This window comes from Geotrypetes seraphini, chromosome 6 (assembly GCF_902459505.1).
Source record: "Geotrypetes seraphini chromosome 6, aGeoSer1.1, whole genome shotgun sequence".
Classification (NCBI taxonomy): domain Eukaryota; kingdom Metazoa; phylum Chordata; class Amphibia; order Gymnophiona; family Dermophiidae; genus Geotrypetes; species Geotrypetes seraphini.
This window is the reverse complement of record NC_047089.1, coordinates 242,811,242-242,831,327: the sequence shown is the minus strand read 5'-3', so window position 1 is coordinate 242,831,327 and position 20,086 is coordinate 242,811,242. Positions and strand designations below refer to the sequence as shown.

Sequence of the window (20,086 nt, the reverse complement as noted above, 5' to 3'; positions counted from 1 at the left end):
GCCTTCCGATCAATTCATTCTGCACACTTAGGGGAGAAGTTGGAAGAGGAAGATGTGTCAGGCAGTAAGCGGAGGAAACGGTCGAAGAGTAACTGCCTAGCATCAGGTGACTCTGTAGGGGGCTGGCAAAAGAAACGCAGGAGGTGGAGGAAAGAACTTACAACCCAGGCTTCTCCCATAGAAACAGCCAGGCACAACCTGACAGTAGTGCTCCAGGACCTTGCAGGCCAAGAACCCGAAGAGGAAAAAGTGGAGATAGCAGTGGGAAATTCTGGTTGGATTACATTAGTTACTGTATCTCGGGGGGGGGGAGGGTGCTGGACAGGGGACAGGAAAGAGGTGCTGCTGGACAGGGGGGAGATAAGAAAAAGGGAGAAGGGCTGCTGCTGGATAAGGGGAGCAGTGAAGGGGTGTTGGTGGACACAGGGAAGGTAAAAGGAAGGGAGAATGGGTGGACAGCTGAGAAAAAAGAAAGACAGAAAGAAAGACACAAATACAGAAAGCAGCTAAGGAGAGAAAGAAATAAACACAGACACACACATATATTCTAGCACCCGTTAATGTAACGGGCTATAAGACTAGTATCTAAATAAATATTAAGTATAAAGTTGAATCCTCAGTGTGAGGTTGTGAGCTCTAAAGAGTACTATCCCAAAGTGGGAAAAAGCTCTAATGCTCATACTTTGGAGGAGAGGCGGCAGAGGGAAGATATGATAGAGACGTTTAAATACGCATGAGTTGAGTCTCTCATTTGAAAGGAAACTCTGCAATGAGAGGGCATAGGTGATAGGCTCCGTTGTAAGCTAAGGAAATACTTTTTTACAGAAAGGATGGCAGATGCGTGGAACAATCTCCTGGAAGAGGTGGTGGAGACAGAGACTGTGTCTGAATTCAAAAGGGCCTGGGATAGTCACGTGGGCTCTCTTAGAGAGAGGAAGAGATAACGGTTACTGCGGATGGGCAGCTCTATGACCTCACAATGCAGGTGTAAAGAGCCTTAGCCAATAGGGACAGGAGGAGATAGTGGATGCTGAGGATGAGCAAACTGGATGGGCCATTATGTGGGTCGGTGATGGAGATCGTGTGTTCACACCAGCTACACTTCTTGAACCCTGTGACTGGCCAGGACATGGAATGAAACATGGCCATGGTGAAATCGAAGCCCGCAGGCTGAGGCCGTAGAGTAGGCCCCGCTGTGACATGATCGAAAACAAACAAAACTTTAAAAAAAAAAAATCAAATGCGCAGATAACACAGCGACCCTGTAAAGAAAAATGCATGAGCCGTGGTGAGAGAAGGCACGAGTAGAACTAACTCTCGCGCAGAGCCTTGAAATGAGTTTTTGCTCCACAGAAAGCTTAGAACTGAGGCGACGCGCAGCCTACGTCAGGTGGGAAGGCACTCGTACATGCGCAGTGCGGCAGTTCCGAACTTTCTAAAAGTTTTTCAAGCAAGTCTGCTTGTGAAGCTGTCTGCATCGGGGCTCCGTGGATGACGTCACCCATATGTTGAGAATATGTTACCTGCTTGTACTGGGATAACATCCCTTTCCTCAGGGTGATCTCCATTAATCACTACCCTCTGTTGCCTTCCACTCAACCAGTTATTGACACCATCACTTTAGGGCCAATCTCAGTTTATTTATTAGATGTCTGTGTGGAACACTTCCAAAGGCTTTGCTAAAATCTAAATACACCACATCTAGCACTCTCCCTCTATCTAATTCTTTAGTCACCCAGTCAAAGAGATTGATAAGATTTGTCTGACAAGATCTGCCTCTAGTGTATCCATGTTGCCTCAAGTCCTGAAATCCACTGGATCCCAGAAACATCACTATTCTCTGTCCACATAGAAACATGATGACAGATAAAAGCCAAATGGCGTTCATGAAATATAAAAAAACCCAAGAAGAGGAGAGCAGAAAGGACTACAGGGTGAAACTGAAAGAAGCCAAGAGAGAGATACGTTTGGCGAAGGCACAGGCGGAAGAACAAATGGCTAAAAATGTAAAAAGGGAGATAAAAATTTTTTCAGATATATTAGTGAAAGGAGGAAGATAAAAAATGGAATTGCTAGGCTAAAAGATGCTGGGAACAAATATGTGGAGAGTGATGAGGAGAAAGCAAATGTGCTAAACAAATACTTCTGTTCTGTGTTCACAGAAGAAAATCCTGGAGAAGGACCAAGATTGTCTGGCAAAGTTACACGAGAAAATGGAGTAGATTCTGCGCCATTCACGGAGGAGGGTGTTTATGAGCAACTTGAAAAACTGAAGGTGGACAAAGCGATGGGACCAGACGGGATCCATCCCAGGATACTAAGGGAGCTCAGAGAGGTTCTGGCGAGTCCTATTAAAGACTTGTTCAACAAATCTCTGGAGACGGGAGTGATTCCTGGGGATTGGAGGAGAGCGGATGTGGTCCCTATTCATAAAAGTGGTCACAGGGATGAAGCAGGAAACTACAAGCCGGTGAGCCTCACCTCAGTTGTTGGAAAAATAATGGAAGTGTTGCTGAAAGAAAGGATAGTGTATTTCCTTGAATCTAATGGGTTACAGGATCCGAGGCAACATGGCTTTACAAAAGGTAAATCGTGCCAAACGAACCTGATTGAATTTTTTGATTGGGTGACCAGAGAGCTGGATCGAGGACATATGCTAGATGTAATTTACTTGGATTTCAGCAAAGCCTTTGATACAGTTCCTCATAGGAGGCTGTTGAACAAACTTGAAGGGCTGAAGTTAGGACCCAAAGTGGTGAACTGGGTCAGAAACTGGCTGTCGGACAGACGCCAGAGGGTGGTGGTTAATGGAAGTCGCTCGAAGGAAGGAAAGGTGACTAGTGGAGTCCCTCAGGGTTCGGTGCTGGGGCCAATCCTGTTCAATATGTATGTGAGTGACATTGCTGAAGGGTTAGAAGGAAAAGTGTGCCTTTTTGCAGATGATACCAAGATTTGTAACAGAGTAGACACCAAAGAGGGAGTGGAAAATATGAAAAAGGATCTGCAAAAGTTAGAGGAATGGTCTAATGCCTGGCAACTAAAATTCAATGCAAAGAAATGCAGAGTAATGCATTTGGGGACTAATAATAGGAAGGAACCGTATATGCTGGGAGGAGAGAAGCTGATATGCACGGACGGGGAGAGGGACCTTGGGGTGATAGTGTCCGAAGATCTAAAGGCGAAAAAACAGTGTGACAAGGCAGTGGCTGCTGCCAGAAGGATGCTGGGCTGTATAAAGAGAGGCGTAGTCAGTAGAAGGAAGAAGGTGTTGATGCCCCTGTACAGGTCATTGGTGAGGCCCCACTTGGAGTATTGTGTTCAGTTTTGGAGACCGTATCTGGCGAAAGACGTAAGAAGACTTGAGGCGGTCCAGAGGAGGGCGACGAAAATGATAGGAGGCTTGCGCCAGAAGACGTATGAGGAGAGACTGGAAGCCCTGAATATGTATGCCCTAGAGGAAAGGAGACAGGGGAGATATGATTCAGACGTTCAAATACTTGAAGGGTATTAACGTAGAACAAAATCTTTTCCAGTGAAAGGAAAATGGTAAAACCAGTGGACATAATTTGAGGTTGAGGGGTGGTAGATTCAGGGGCAATGTTAGGAAATTCTACTTTACGGAGAGGGTAGTGGATGCCTGGAATGCGCTGCCGAGAGAGGTGGTGGAGAGTAAAACTGTGACTGAGTTCAAAGAAGCGTGGGATGAACACAGAAGATTTAGAATCAGAAAATAATATTAAATATTGAACTAGGCCAGTTACTGGGCAGACTTGCACGGTCTGTGTCTGTGTATGACCGTTTAGAAACATAGAAACATAGAAAGTGACGGCAGATAAGGGCCAAGGCCAAGGCCAAGGTGGAGGATGGGCAGGGGAGGGCTTCAATGGCTGGGAGGGTGTAGATGGGCTAGAGTAAGTCTTAACAGAGATTTTGGCAGTTGGAACCAAAGCACAGTACCGGGTAAAGCTTTGGATTCTTACCCAGAAATAGCTAAGAAGAAAAATTACAAAAAATAAAATAATAAAAAAATTTTTTAAATTGAATCAGGTTGGGCAGACTGGATGGACCATTCAGGTCTTTATCTGCCGTCATCTACTATGTTACTATGTTACTATGGCCCATCTAGTCTGCCCATCCGGAGTAACCATTATCTCTTTCTCTCTCTGAGAGATCCCACATGCCTATCCCAGGTCCTAAAGCGTCCCCTGAATTCTGCAATCATGGAACGAAATCTGGCTGAAGACCGTTGAAATGGCTGGGTATTTTAGAAAAGAAATATGAAGTTGGGGTGGGTAGATGGATCTCAGTATGTTAGGAATGAATATTCATAGTGCCACGGTCCAATAAAGTTTTAAGTTTCAAGTTTATTAAAAAAAATTTTAAACCACTTAATCAGTTTTCTAAGTGGTGTACAATATAAAATTACATAAAAACATATTAAAACAAGGGATACTGGATAAAATCCAAGTGTCATAATAAAGCACTGATAAGACGTATGGACTTACTTCAAACAACAGGAAAGTGAGGAAGAACTACAATCGTTAAAGAAGAGTGCAACATAAAGGGAAAGTACAATAGGTTAGGGTAAAAAGTAACAATTTGATCTGTTCTGAGTTGGAAGCCAAAAAAATAAAGCAGAAGGATAACTGCTGGCCCATAAAAGCCTATCAGTACTACTGCTCTACCCAGTGGCGTAGTAAGGGGACTGCGGACTGCCCTGGGTGTGGCCTTCCTAACGACGGAGCAACCCTTCTTCTCTGTGCCCCCGGCACCTCTCCTTGCCGCATGCCCCTTGCCTTCCCCGGAACCTTGTTTACTTCCCTGGTTTGAGGCTGCTGCCTGTGTTGGCATTGGCGTTCTCTCTGATGTCATTTCTGGGACCCCTGCCTAAGAAGTGACATCAAAGGGCATGCTGCTCACGCCAGAGAAGTTAAAAAGGTACACGAAAAGGGAAGGAGGGGCGCAAAGCGCGGTAGGGGAGTCAGGGAAGAGGGCGGGGGAGGGGCACCACTCACCCTTAATACACCACTGGCTCTACCGTATTACATAAACATTCCATTTAAACAAGGCTATTAATTGGTGCAAAAAAAAACGGAGTCGTGTTTTAGGATTGTAAAACCCGATGCAAAATAGCCAAGAAAATGTTAGAGAATCAATCGCTTGGCTATTTTGCATGGGTCGGATTGGAAAATGGGGAAAAGCACGCGGTGGGCCATTTAGTGAATTGGGTGGGTAGCAGCGATCGTCGCTAAACCTGTGAAAACAGGTTTGGTGACTATCGCTGACTTTAGTGAATCGGGGCCAAAATCCTTTATATTTCATAACATACTCTACAGACCAAAGAGAGGAAAAAAGGTGGCCATCCATTTAAACCAGCAGGTGGTAATCATTTTCGATCCAATCTGGCGGCTTGTTAATTCCGTGCAAATAATTAAATATAAAAAAAAACTTGCAATCCCATTATAGATCATTTGATAGAAGCTTAGATGCCCTTTCTTCTTACCTTCCTAAAAATTGCAGCTGGTGCCATTTCAGCTCCATTTAGTGTTCTTAAGAGGAACATCGGCCAAGAAGATGCATTCATTCGGAAACCTGATAAATATGAGGAGGTTACTGTGGTTGTGCAAAAGATACCATTCAATATTAAGAAATAACTATACTGAATGGTACATCAGAACATACAGAAAACCAGTCTGTCAACCGAGTTAAATAGTTCCAAAATGACAATGGCAAGTACATTTAGGGGAGAATACATCAAAGGGTGTTAAGCGCCAAGATGCCTTTTTTTTTTGGTAATTCTTTATTTTTCAGACCAGGAACATACAGACCATCCACAATAATAATCCAAGTAACATTCCCATCATGATATTATTTGTAACAAATCTAAACTTCCTCCTAACCAAAAATACCAAAGGTACAATATCCACCTCCCCTGATCTTTAGATACTCCCCTATCCCCCTCCCCCCCCCAGGGCAGCAGGAGAACACTAACCCAATACCATATACAGAAAGAGCAGCCCGCAATTACGGGTAACTAAGATGGCCAACAAAAAAAGCTACCCCCCCCCATCTACTCCCTCCCCAAAATCGAGAGGCCATGTTTAGCGTGTGCTAATCATTAGCATCCATTGATGCATTTCCCCCTTAATCTGAAAGTTACTAAGTAAGAAAGTTCTGACATTAACAAATACCACCCCGGTCCAGTGTTCATTATGAATGATGCGAGATGCGGCACTGACACATACCAACCAGGAAAGAGTCTTGGAAGGTGATCACGTTCAATAATTTAGAGGCAGTGAAATGGTGTCCGAAGGCAGTATCCAAAGCCAAAGGAACGTCATGGTGCATAAGAGACATAATTAGCAGGAAAAGGAAAGTCACAATGAACCTGTAGAGCACTGGTTCTAATCTCAACCCAGTCTATGGGGCACATCCAGACAGGTTTTCAGGATATCCACAATGAATACAAACGAGATAGATTTCCATCCCAAGGAAACAGTGCATGCAAATCTTTCTCATTTGTATTCACTGTGGATATTCTGACTGGCTGAAATATTCAGATGATAATACTTTGAAAAGTGTTCAGTGACGACCAGGTTGTTGACTGGCAGATTTAATTGAGAGAAAAGGAACGCAATTTGAAATGGAAATCTTTGACTTTCTAATGACTGTAAATTTTTTTAGGACAAAAAAATAATGTGATCAAAGAACAGTTTGGCGAGGAAAGAGTAACAATTTCAAAAACAAATTGTGCTTCACAATCACTCCAAATATTGCTCATCATACAGCTAGCCTAAGTACAATGCTTTGAATTTGCTGTCGATATTGAGGTTGCCATTGGAGCTTCAAGAACCATAAAATATGTTCTTCTGAAACTCACACAGTGTCTTTTTGAATGGGCCAATGAAAGGATTGAGCAGAGCCTTGTGGATACAAAATTTTTTTTTAATTAAGGTATCATTGTGTTCTGGGGAGATTTCAGAGATATTTCCAATCCACCAATAATTGTCATATATGCAAGCAACATATTGACCGGGCTGCAGGTTGACTAGTTGAATACATGAAGGATTATCAGCTTTAGTGACATCAGCAATGAAAAATGGTTCATCTCCCAATACTGACACAAATTTTGGTTTCATTAATTGGCTTAAACTGTGATTTTCCTGTGATCCAGCTACTGTATAGCTATTCTCAAACCTGGATTCCTGAATACCGTATTTTCACGTAGATAACAAGCACCCGTGTAAAACGCGCACACGGGTATAGCGCACGGGAAACCGAAAATATGTAAAAAAAAATTTGTATACCGCGCATGCTGCCCCAACTCTCCCGTCGCCGCCTGACTCTCCTTTCGCCTGCCCCGACTCTCCTCCCCCCCTTGAAGTCCTGTCCCCACCCTGAAAGCCTGATGCCCCCCCCCCCGACGTCCGATTCACCCCCCCTCAGGACCGCTCGCACCCCCACCCCGAAGGACCGCTTGCACGCACCCGCACCCCGAAGGACCACTCGCACGCACTCGCACCCGCACCCCCACCCTGAAGGACCGCACGCATCCCCACAGCCTCCCGACCCCCCCCATCATGTAGACGCTCCTACCGGTGTCCTGCTGGGGGGGGGGTCGGGAGGCTGGGGGGGTGCGAGCGGTCCTTCAGGGTGGGGTTGCGTGCGAGCGGTCCTGCGGGGGGGTGAATCGGACGTCGGGGGGAACTATGTAAAAAAAAATTTGTATAACGCGCAAGGTTATGCACGGTTTGTAAAATCGTTAATAACGCGCGTGTTATATGTGTGAAAATACGGTAGGTCTTAATTTCTCAATGTCTTCCTTTGAGATGAATAAGAATTTGACCCCAGTAATAGTTTCTTCACAAAAGTTAACCAAATCACCTGGAGTCAAGATCTGGCGTGTGCAGCAAGTCATTTTACAGTTCTCCCAATACCATCACATGGCGATTTTCCATGGCTAGTTCCCCCCAAAAATTCCATTCAGCAGATATCCCAAAGTCTTCGAAATGGTAGCAAAGAAGAACAAAGTTTTTGTAATTTTTGTATTGCGCTGCAGATCCATCGCCAAAGTAGTCCACATTTTTGAATCCAGGAGTAAGTTGGTTCATAAAGGCAATTAAAGCTTTCAAAAAGGCATGGAGTGCAACAGTGTCATGCTGCAAACAGTCACTAATTATGCAAAGACTCAAATTCTGAAGTCCTGAGCCAGAATTGAAGTAAAGCATAAGTTGCTTGGCTATTTTCCCAGTGAAAGCCTTGGATTGCATCCTGGACTATAGAAGAATAGTTCTCTGCAAAGTCTATTAAGATAATGATATGATCTTCCCTTAAGTTTTCATTTAGGGTTCTGAGGCAGGAGCTTTGATGCTTGGAAAGTAGTGACTGGTAAGTTGCAATATCTTTGCTTGCTGCAGGTTTCCGGGTCTCGCTGAGCTTTTGGAATATCTTTGTTGCAAGTCCTCTGTGCTCAACTGACATATCTAGCGTATCACAATCAGTATGGACCCACTTCTTGAATGTAATTGGGTCACCAGGGTCTGAATCCTTGAACATCTCAGACAAGTAATCCTTAAGTGCCCCCTTGCTTGTACACAGTTCACAGCGATGCAGCATGGAATTTTTTAATAATGTAAATTGCATACAATTTTGCCAGTTAGAAATTGTAATCATTATTTAAGGAAGTAGCTGCCAACATAAGTTTAATATTTTGATGAATTGCACAGACATGCACAGAATGGGTTCCAGTAGACCATTTTGGACGAAGCTCACAAAATTTAGAGAAGCCAACTTCAAGCCCATGGCAGTTCTTTTAAGTTACACGATAACAGGCACTTCTGCTTTTACATCCATTCACCATTTATTTCACCATGCCAATCTGACTGCCTGGGCCTCCAGATGATTGATGGACCAAGAGGTCGCCAAGCAGGGACCAGCATCCCTGTGTCAATCGGCCCAAACAGTGAGTTCACCAGCAAAGGAGATTTGCACTTATGTTGATTACCACCCTAATCCAGTTGGTCCAAAAGTATCTTCCCCAAAGATGACGGACCATCCACCAGTTCAGACTGCACCTCACCCTGGAATGTAGGGGTGTTTCCTTATTCACACCTGAAGGTTAGGCCTCTCTGACTTCATAAAGCCTGAACTATTGTCTGCAAGAAATCATAAAGCCTGAACCATGCAAGAAGAGAAAGAAAACATCTTTGCTGTTCTGCCTGATGCATTCTGGGTATGTACCAGAACTGTATTCTAGTCAAGGACATCAAGCTATGCCTACATGCTCAGCCTGTGTGAATCTTGGGAGAGGCATTGCTCCTGTGCTGTTCTTATCTCTCTGAAGGCGCCTCTGTTACACAGCCTGTGCGAGACTCTAAACAGAAAGGCTATTCATCTAAGTTCTGTTGCTAGATTGGTCCTGAGAGGTCATCAGACGAGAACCAAGTAGAAGGTGCCTAATTATTGATTAGTCTATGTTAGGATGTAAGGAAGCTTGCATCTTATCATAGGTTTCTCTGCATATCTTCTATAATAAAGACCTGAAAAGTTACCTCTTATGACTCTCTGCCTGAGAGAGAGAAACCGGACTTTTATCCAGATCTGGATTCCATCATATAAAGGAAACCTTGGCTGCCAACCTAATTTACAGCTGTTCCAGTGTCTATCGGACTTTGTTCCTGATCGGAGAATTCTTATCTTCAGTGCTGAGTAAAAGACGTCTTCCCTTTCACCCAATTCTGTGCTAAGGCCTAATCGGATAGTGAGATAAGGAACTTATCTATCTTATCAGCTGGGGCTAGTTAAAAGTATTCCATTGTTGTATAGGATAAGGAGATGTAAAGTTACTCTTGGTGATAAGCTATTTTTATAGTTGCTGCTAATCAGGAATTATCATTATAAGGAATTATTTAGTGTGTAAGAATTAGTTTTGCTCATTTACTTAGGGATTATTGTGTAATAATTATGTAATGAGATATATATATGTATTCAGAGACATTGTGAACAAATAATTAGTTTATTATTTACTGCTGGCTTGGTCTCTATTCTTAGTATAAACTGGCAAGATAACGAACCTTGGGTAAGGAGTTTATGGTTTCCCTTAGAAAACTAAGAAACACGTGACTTGTTTATGTTACGGTAATTAGTACATCCATAAATCTACCTACAGGAGGGAAAAGGAAGCTGGTGCCAGGTGAAACAAAAGTGCTGACTGAAGGAGGCACATATGAGTACACGTCCATAGCACCAATTTCAGAATCACTGCCATGGACCACTAGAGCTGAAGGTAGTCCCAGACCCTGGGAACCCCATGTTTACACAGACTGTGCTTCTGGGCCTGGATATGGCTATATGCTCCTCCAGAAGCAACACCACCCTGATATGGTGTTGAATCAAAGTGTCAATAAATCAGAGGTCTATTCATTTATACATTCATGCCACTACAACCATATATGAAGATAAAGGATCTCAGAAATCCAAACCATAGACTACATTGATGTCTATTGGTTGTAAATGGATTGAGTTTTCTTTCATTAATCCTAAAGAACCTTCAAAAAGTCATTTAAAGATATTTTTTCTTCTTTTATATTAATATTTTTTTATCTTTGCTTGTAAAAGAGCATATGGGAGAAATTGGCACTTGCCTTGAAAAAGCCTCTTTTGGCGAAACGGGACCCTTCAGTTCTTTAATCACTACTTGAACCACGTTTAATAGTAGAGAGTGCATTCATTCAACAGTGCATACAAGATAAGTGTGCGTTGAAAGTTATGCATTGTATGTTTCATGCAATGGCTATTTGAAGTTCTTGATATTTGATTGATATTCAACATAAGGACTTTAGAACATAAGAATAGCCTTACTGGGTCAGACCAATGGTCCATCAAACCCAGTAGCACATTCTCACGGTGGCCAATCTAGGTCACTAGTACCTGGCCAAATCCCAAGGTGTAGCAATATACAATGCTACCGATACAGGGCAAGCAGTGGTTTCCCTTGTGTCTTTCTCAATAACAGACTATGGACTTTTCCTACATGAACTTGTCCAAACCTTTCTTAAAACCAGTTATGCTATCCGCTCTTACCACATCCTCTGGCAACGCATTCCAGAGCTTAACTATTCTCTGAGTGAAAAAAAATTTCCTCCAATTGGTTTAAAAGTATTTCCCTGTAACTTCATCGAGTGTCCCCTAGTCTTTTAATTTTTGGCGGAGTGAAAAATCGATCCACTTCTACATGTTCTACTCCATTCAGGATGTTGTAGACTTAAATCATATCTCCTCTCACCCGTCTCTTGTCCAAGCTGAAGAGCCCTAACCATTTTGTCTTTCCTCATATGAGAAGAGTTCCATCCCCTTTATCATCTTGGTCGCTCTTCTTTGAAGCTTTTCTAGCGCCGCTATATCTTTCTTGAGATAAGGAGACCAGAATTGAATGAAATACTCCATATGAGGTGGCACCATGGAGCGATACAGGAGCATTATAACATTCTTAATCTTGTTAACCATCCCTTTTTTAATAATTCCTAGCATCCTGTTTGCTTTTTTGGCCACTGCCACACATTGGGCTGAAGATTTTATCGTATTGTCTACGATGACACCCAGATACTTTTTTTGGGCGCTAATCTCCAAGGTGGATTCCAGCATCCGCTAACTGTGATTCAGGTTATTCTTCCCAATGTGCATCACTTTGCATTTGTCCACATTAAATTTCATCTGCCATTTGGACGCCCAGTCTTCCAATTTCCTACGGTCTGCCTGCAATTTTTCACAATCCGCATGCGTTTTAAGAACTTTGAACAGTTTAGTGTCATTGGCAAATTTAATCATCTCACTCACCGTTCCAATTTTCAGATCATTTATAAATAAGTTAAATAGCAACGGTCCCAGTACATACCCCTATGGCATTCCACTGTTTACTCTCCTCCATTGAGAAAACGGTGGTGAACGGCACCCCCTCCGAAATGACGAGGTGATCAGTGGAGTGCCACAGGGCTCGGTCTTGGGCCCGATCCTATTCAACATCTTTATAAGAGACTTGGCAGAAGGGCTTCGAGGTAAAATAACATTATTCGCCGATGACGCCAAACTAAGTAATGTAGTGGGCAAATGCACAACGGACGAAGATTCAATGCCCGACAACATGATGCACGACCTGCTCCTACTGGAGCGCTGGTCTAGGAACTGGCAACTCAGCTTCAATGCCAAAAAATGCAAAGTTATGCACTTGGGCAGCCATAATCCATGCAAGACTTATTCCCTTAATGGCGAGATCCTAACAAGAACGGTAGCAGAACGAGACTTATGGGTGATCGTCAGTGAGGACATGAAGGCTGCCAATCAAGTGGAGCAAGCTTCATCCAAGGCAAGACAAATCATAGGTTGCATATGCAGGGGTTTCGTCAACCGTCAGCCGGAAGTCATTATGCCATTGTATAGATCCATGGTAAGGCCCCACCTGGAATACTTTTTGCAATTTTGGAGGCCGCATTATCACAAGGATGTGCTGAAATTGGAGTCGGTTCAGAGAATGGCCACCCAGATGGTCTCGGGACTCAAAGATCTCCCGTACGAAGAACGGTTAGACAAACTGCAGCTATACTCGCTCGAGGAGGGGGGACATGATCGAGACGTTCAAGTATCTCACGGGTCGCATCGAGGCGGAGGAAGATATCTTCTTTTTCAAGGGTCCCACGGCAACAAGAGGGAATCCGTGGAAAATCAGGGGCTGGAAACTACGAGGTGACACCAGGAAATTCTTTTTCACTGAAAGGGTGGTTGATCGCTGGAATAGTCTTCCACTGCAGGTGATTTGAGGCCAGCAGCGTGCCTGATTTTAAGGTCAAATGGGATCGACACATGGGATCTATTCACAGGGCAAAGGTAGGGGAGGGACATTAGGGTGGGCAGACTGGATGGGCCGTGGCCCTTATCTGCCGTCTATTTCTATGTTTACTCTCTGTTTTCTATCTATAAGTAGTAGTTAATATTTATTTGTTGCACGAAGTGCCAGACAGCATATAAAGAGTTTGCTGAATTTTGTCACACAGTCAAAAGAAAAAAAATCACATAAAAAGAAAAAAAACAACACATCAAGAAAAAAGAAAAAAAAAATATCTTTAAACAACGTTTTGAAGGTTTTTCAGGATCAATGAAAGAAAATTCAACCCAGTTATAAACAATAGATATCAATGTAGTCTATGGTTTGGATTTCCGAGATCCTTTTCCTTCATGAATTGTAGTGACATGCATGTATAATGAATAGACCTCTGGTTGACTGACATTTGTAGTTTTGGTTTATTCCCATGTTTTGCTTTGATATATGTTGAATCAAAGTCCCAGGTATTCCAGAACCTGGGTGGGGGGAAGTGGCTCTTGACACTACTACTACTACTATTTGTTATTTTATAGCGCTGAAAAGGCGTACGCAGCGCAGTACATTTTAACATACAATAGAAAGTCCCTGCTCAGAAGAGCTTACAATCCAATTTAGACAGGACATTACAGGGTTGGGGAGATTATGGTAGAGAAAATGATACAGTGGGTCTAGGTATCTGACAGCAGTGAGTAGCAGTTTCAAAAAAGTGGGCCTTCAGCTTGGATTTGAACACTGCCAGGGATGGAGCATGACGTATTGATTCAGGCAGCCTGTTCCAGGCATACGGTGCCGCAAGAAAGAAGGGACGGAGTCTGGAGTTGGCAGTGGAAGAGAAGGGTACAGATAAGACACAATCCACTACCCAACCCAGGTGTTCCAGGAGCAGAATTTCCTGTGAATCTGTTGCTAAACCAGGCAAATCCTGCCATTTTGTTTGCCTGAAGCTGCAGGATAACAACAAATGGGCATTATAGAGAAATATTAAGGCAATGAGTCCAAAACCTATCCTGGGGGAACCCCAGCTAGTCAGATTTTCAGGATATCCACAGTGAATATTCATTCGATCAGTTTACATACATTACTTCCACTAATTCCTGAAGGAATAAACAAAGCCATGCAGATACTACCCCTGCATGCTACAATATGAGATAAGTTCCATATTAAATTAGTTAATCAAATCAATTTAAAAATAACGTTATTATGAACATAAGAGAAAAGCACTTTAAGAGAAGCACTTTACATGGTTAATTGCACTTAAAACAAAGGAACCTACGAGGATGTGAACCAACGTGTGTTATGCTACCACACAGCACTGTAATCGAGGTTCGAAGAGGTATCTACAGATTTTACCTTTGAATTGATTTAAATACTTGAACTTGCTGTGATACATACTGGGTTATATGCTGTGTTTTACTGATACGGTACTGAATTTTCATCAACAGTAGCCAATTCGGTAAGAGACTAGTCTGATTTGAACTTATACACCTGTAGGCACTAAACTTAGGCACATTCATTTAGGCCAAAAAACCCTAAGGCAGGGGTGTCAAAGTACCTCCTTGAGGGCCGCAATCCAGTCGGGTTTTCAGGATTTCCCCAATGAATATGCATGAGATCTATTTGCATGCACTGCTTTCACTGTATGCTAATAGATCTCATGCATATTCATTGGGGAAATCCTGAAAACCCGACTGGATTGTGGCCCTCGAGGAGGAACTTTGACACCCCTGCCCTAAGGTTAGGATGCCTACGAAGTTTCAAGTTTATTAATAGCTTAATATACTACCTATCAAGGGCTATCTAAGAAATTTACAAATAAAACAATTCAATTATGGGGAGCAAAGTACTAGGCTTAACTAAAGGAAAATATCAAGGAGAAGAGGGAGGAAAGTTGACAGAAAAGGAGGGGAGGGGGGGAGGCAAGAAACTGTCCTCACAGATCCATTACTCCAGGGAGTCCTCAAGCCACCTCCAAAAAGGACAGGGTAGGTAAAGGGACTGGTAGTAGGGAATAAGTTAGCTAAAAGCATCTTGGAAGAGGAACGTTTTTAGATTTGTTTTCAACTTGTCCAGTGAAATTTTAAGGTGGAGGGACATGGGCAGGGCTTTCCTGGAGTGGGGCTGGTTACTGAGATGCTGACAGGTGGCTTCGTAGATAATGTAACGTAGTCGTATTTTCGTGCTCCCATGATTAATTTTATTGCAGTATTCTGAGTAAGTTGGAATCGTTGAAGATCTTTGAGCTGTGATCCTTGATAAAGTGCATTGCAACAATCGAGTTGACTAATGACAAGAGAGTGAATCAGTGTTAAGCGCTGCGGTGTCAAGGATTTGATGAAGGATTTTTGTATGATGGAGATCTGTTGCCGATAAGTGAGCTTATCATCCCGCATTATTTTTAGGGAGTAGACAAGAGCCACAGATGTGTTTAGGAGAAGGACAGGTGAGATGAGATTATGAGGTGAGAAGTGAGAGAAAAGGAGTGCTTTAGATTTGGTTGGATTCAGTGAAAGACAGTTGTCTTGAATCCAGGTTAAAATCTGAGCTAGTTTAGGGTTCATATGTTGGAGATATTGTTGGAGTCTAGAAGGCGAAGGAGCTGAATGTCATCTGCGCCTAATTTTTATACAATAGAACTGCACTTAAATGCCACACTACTTGGCACCTAGTTTTTAGGTTGTGGTAAAAGTGGTTAGCGTAGCTGGTTTTAAGAAAGGTTTGGACAAATTCCTGGAGGAAAAGTCCATAGTCTGCTATTAAGACATGGGGAAACCTCTGCTTGCCCTGGATCAGTAGCATGGAATGTTGCTACTCTTTGGGTTGGCCACCGTGAGAATGGGCTACTGGACTTGATGGACCACTGGTCTGACCCACTAAGGCTTTTCTTATGTCTACATTAGAAAATTTTCCCAAATCAATAAGATAACATTTATTCTAATACAGTTAATTTGCCTAATGCTGCCAAGGAAAATGTGCTACGAAGATCAACTATAAAGCTGTTTTCCATAAAACTCCCTTTAGTAATGATAAAGTGGCCTAAATATACCATTTTAGTGATATACAAACCTGCAGAAACCCTTCAGTAAACTTGGCTCATTGACTTACCAAGAGGTGGTTGAAGCATATCTCCTTTCTTCTCACAAGTTCCAATTTGCTGTATATCTGAGGAATCCACAAGTCTCCAAAAGTCATTCTTATTGTCACTGCCATCTAGTCGTAAACGTAATCTGGCACCAGTAATTCCTATGACAGTTGCTATACAAACCGAGGTCACGTTTCGAGGGTCATGAGCTTCTAGTTTCATGCCAATTTTGAAATCATTGCTGGGTGGGTTCTTAGACTATAAGAAAGAAGAATGTAATACAATATTCACTATTGTAAACACAAACCATCACTGTCATTATGTAACTGAATTATTAAAATATCTTTGTAAAACATGAAAAATTAGTAATGGATCAAAATAACATAAAACTAACATTTAAAAGTATTCACACCTACATTAATTTTTTTCCATGAATGTCTATTATTGATGATAAATATTTTAATCTAATTCACTTTTTTTAAAAATAACAGTGTAGGAATACCACACAGGAAACACACACATGCAGTCTTAGAGTCGGGATGGAGGCGCTCCCTATAGGATGGTCTCTCACCCTTTTATTGAGAATCTTAGCTCCATTAATTACTAAGCTAATGCTCTACAAGGTTATAATTTCATAATGCATTTACAGTGAGGATTAGACCAAGATAATTCATTGTTTACATATTTCATGTGCTTCTCAGAGCTACTTTCTCACGTGACATATGAATACATAACAGTTACAATAAAGTGATTCCCAATGTGTACATTTCCGATATGTCTCAAATCTTACTAAAGCATGTAACAGTCCGAAGGTTAAAATGCATGCTCCTTATGCTCTCTTGATTAGCCTTAAGCTCAGGGTCTGCTTTGGCATGTAGGCAAAGTCTGATTGTTGCACATATAAGGGATGCTTAAACAAGATAAGAGATAAGATAAGGGTAAACCTGTGTCAGGTTAATATGTGGCAAGAGTCTTGTGACAAAAGGTATGGGGGAATGCCTCAGCATTCTGTCTCAAGGTCAAACCTTTTTCCTTGCTTTTACAAGAGGGAAAGAGAAAGAATTCATACTTCTACACAGGGCCTCAAAGCCTTACTCAAGGCCTAGATCTGCACACAGGGCCTAGATCCGTACACAGGTCCTAGATCAGTGTGCCAATTTGGCCTGGTTCAGAACTGCCTGTGTGCTGACCTTGCCTGTGTTCTGATGCCCTGGATCAGAACTTATCAGATCTCCATCCCTACATAACAGTATTTTATATATCTTCTCAACCCAGATCTCAGGACAGTTTACAAAGGAAAAGTTATACCTGACCTGATAACTTTCTTTCCTTTAGCCCTATCAGACCAGTCCAGAGAAGAGGGTTGGGTCCATTTCCCAGTAGATGACAATAGAATAAGAATATAGTTCCAGTGATTTGCCACTGAAGGGTATCGTGCAGCATGGAATGTTCAGTATTTTGAATAGTCATACAATGGTGCTCAAAATCTGTCTGATGGCCAATATTTGAAACTTTGAGACCAAATATCTCAGGTCATAATGGTACCAGCCAGTGAGGTATCCTCTACTGAAATGCAGATAGTTCACCGATTCAGGAGATATGCGACATACAACAGGTTATGAAAACTTAAAAGTACAAATCAGTGATATCTGAAAAATAGAGCTTATAAGCAAAATAAAATTACATCAACCTGGTCTGATAGGAAAGGAAAGAAAGCCACTGGGTTAGATATAACTTTTCCTTCCTTAGCATCCTAACAGACCAGTCCAAACAAGTGGCATGTAATAATGCAGTGTATCCAATAGAGAGTGAGACTAAAAGACTGAAACACTTAAAAAAAGAAGAGATTTTTCAATTAAAAATGCATCAATCACCTCCAGTTGAAAATACAAAATAACTGACAGAGGGAGAGAGAAACTGGAATAGACTTAGAGGTCTTTACCATGTAGAAACCACCAAGACCAATCAGAAGGACTTTAGAGGCTGTGATGAAGAAGATGATTTGGATTTGGTGGCAGTCACAAAGACATTGTTCACAAAGAACCATGACTAAAATATTGTTATACTGGGCTACAATCTTCAGGAAAGACAGGATAGGAAAAACGGTAGGGGGAGTGGCATTATAAGTTAAAGATAATATTAAAGCCACATAATTGCAGGATCTACAAGATAAGAAAGAGACACCGTGGGTAAGTCTGGAAGGAGGAAATGGAAAATGCATTTACACTAGTGTGATATACAGGTCTCCTTCACAGACTGAAGTGAACAGAGAGATTTAATTGACATAACTGTGAAAGAGAAATCACTACCAATAGACAATTTTAATATGCTAGAGGTTAATTGGGATATCCCTACTGCAGGGTCTTCTAGAAGTAGGGAGATTCTGGATTCTCTATTATTCCAGCAGTTGGTAATGGAACCCACACAGGATGGGGTCATCCTGAACTTAGTCCAGAGCGAGAGGGCATGGGATGAAGTTAAGAGGTGATAGAATTTCCTTAGATTACCCCTGAGCCTTTCTTAAGAAAGGCTGGTAGATGTGCGGAATAGTTTTGAATAGTCTCCAGGTAGAGGTGGGGGAGACAAAAACTGTGTCTGAATTCAAGACAGCGTAAGATAGGCATATGGGATGTCTTAGGGAGAGGAGACAGTGGATGCTGTGGATATACATCAAGTAATTGTTTGGATGGGGATATCTGGAAGTAGTAGGAAAGCAGTGGGCAAAAATGAAAGGCACCATTGTAAAGGAAGGGGGGGGTGAGGGAGAGAGTGAGAGAGAAACAGGGCCACACTTTTTTCCTTTTTTGTGTGTAATCTTGACTCTCCAATTTCCTTTTCATCTTTAATATATTTGATTTTGTTCCATATTACTTTTCATGCATTTTTTTGAATGTATGTGATAAAAGTTAAATAAAATTAAAAAAAAAATTAAAAAGACCCATACAACAGCTGCCTTTTACGTTTCTTTTTTTTTTTCTTTCTTTCTTTCTTTTTTTTTTTAAATAAAGGAGCTTAAAGCAAAGGAGGTACTCCCAACTCAACTGAAATAACTGAGTCAGGACAAGCCCAGGAAGGTACCCTCAACTTGACAGATTCAGCATAAAACTAGCTCGGGAGCACAAAACCACAAAGTAGTTAAAACTCAACAGAAACTAGTTAAACACCAGGCCAAGAGCCCATCATCCATCTACTTGGGAGCCAGAGAAGTACAGTGGAACCTTGGTTTATGAGCATAATTAGTTCCAGAAGCATGCTCGTAAACCAAATTGCTCGTATATCAAAGCAAGTTTCCCCATAGGAAGTAAGGGAAACTGCTTTGATTGGTTCCACCTCCACCCACCTCCCCCGAGGCTACCGGCGCTGCTCCATTCTCCCCCCCCCCTTGAGGAATCCGATGCTGTTCCAACCCTCCCCCCCGCGATCCGTCATCCCCCCCAGCGATCCGGCATTCCCCCCCGCTCGCGTTGCCCCCCCTCCACCGTGATCCTACTTCCCCCCCCCCCCCCGAGCAGTCAATGACACCCTTTACCCGACTTGGCACCAGTGCCGGTGCCCGAAGATCCTCTCTCTTCTGGTGCGGCTGGGCGGTGCGTCGGAGATCCTCCTTCTTCTGGGCTGGGCTGAACTGGCTTTGAGCATTTGCGCATGCTCAAAGCCTTCTGGTCTCGCTCTCAATCACTGGTGCCAAGTCGGGTAAAGGGTGTCATTGACTGCTCGGGGGGGGGGGGAAGTAGGATCGCGGTGGAGGGGGGCAACGCGAGCTGGGGGGGAATGCCGTATCGCTGGGGGGATGCCGGATCACGGGGGGGGTGGTGGGCGCTCGTACAGCGAGGCAAGCTCAGTTTACGAGGCACCAAGTTTGCGAATGTTTTGCTCGTCTTGCAAAACACTCGCAAACTGATGCACTCGTAAACCGAGGTACCACTGTACTACTGTACTGAACATTCTATACTGCACAATCCCCTTAAGGGGCAAATCACTTAAGAACTACTTTCTTATTCTGCCTCCATCTGCTGGTAAAATGGACATAACTCACTTGTCTGGACTGATCTGATAAGCTGACCATACAAATTTATTTTTTTTAAAATGCTCTTACAAACACCTACATTCATGCAGTGTTAATCTTGGTAAAT

General features: G+C 42.7%; 1 protein-coding gene across 6 annotated transcripts in view; it reads right to left on the bottom strand.

Annotated features, from left to right (window-relative positions):
* Positions 1-20,086, bottom strand: part of SCML2 (Scm polycomb group protein like 2) — a 198,704-nt gene that overhangs the window by 93,197 nt on the left and 85,421 nt on the right. For all 6 annotated transcript variants that reach the window (XM_033950597.1, XM_033950600.1, XM_033950595.1 and 3 more), the window contains 2 exons: positions 15,977-16,211; positions 5,504-5,592 (listed from right to left, as the gene is read on the bottom strand). In XM_033950597.1, the coding sequence (XP_033806488.1) occupies positions 5,504-5,592; positions 15,977-16,211 (324 nt within the window). The remainder of the gene's footprint in view (positions 1-5,503; positions 5,593-15,976; positions 16,212-20,086) is intronic.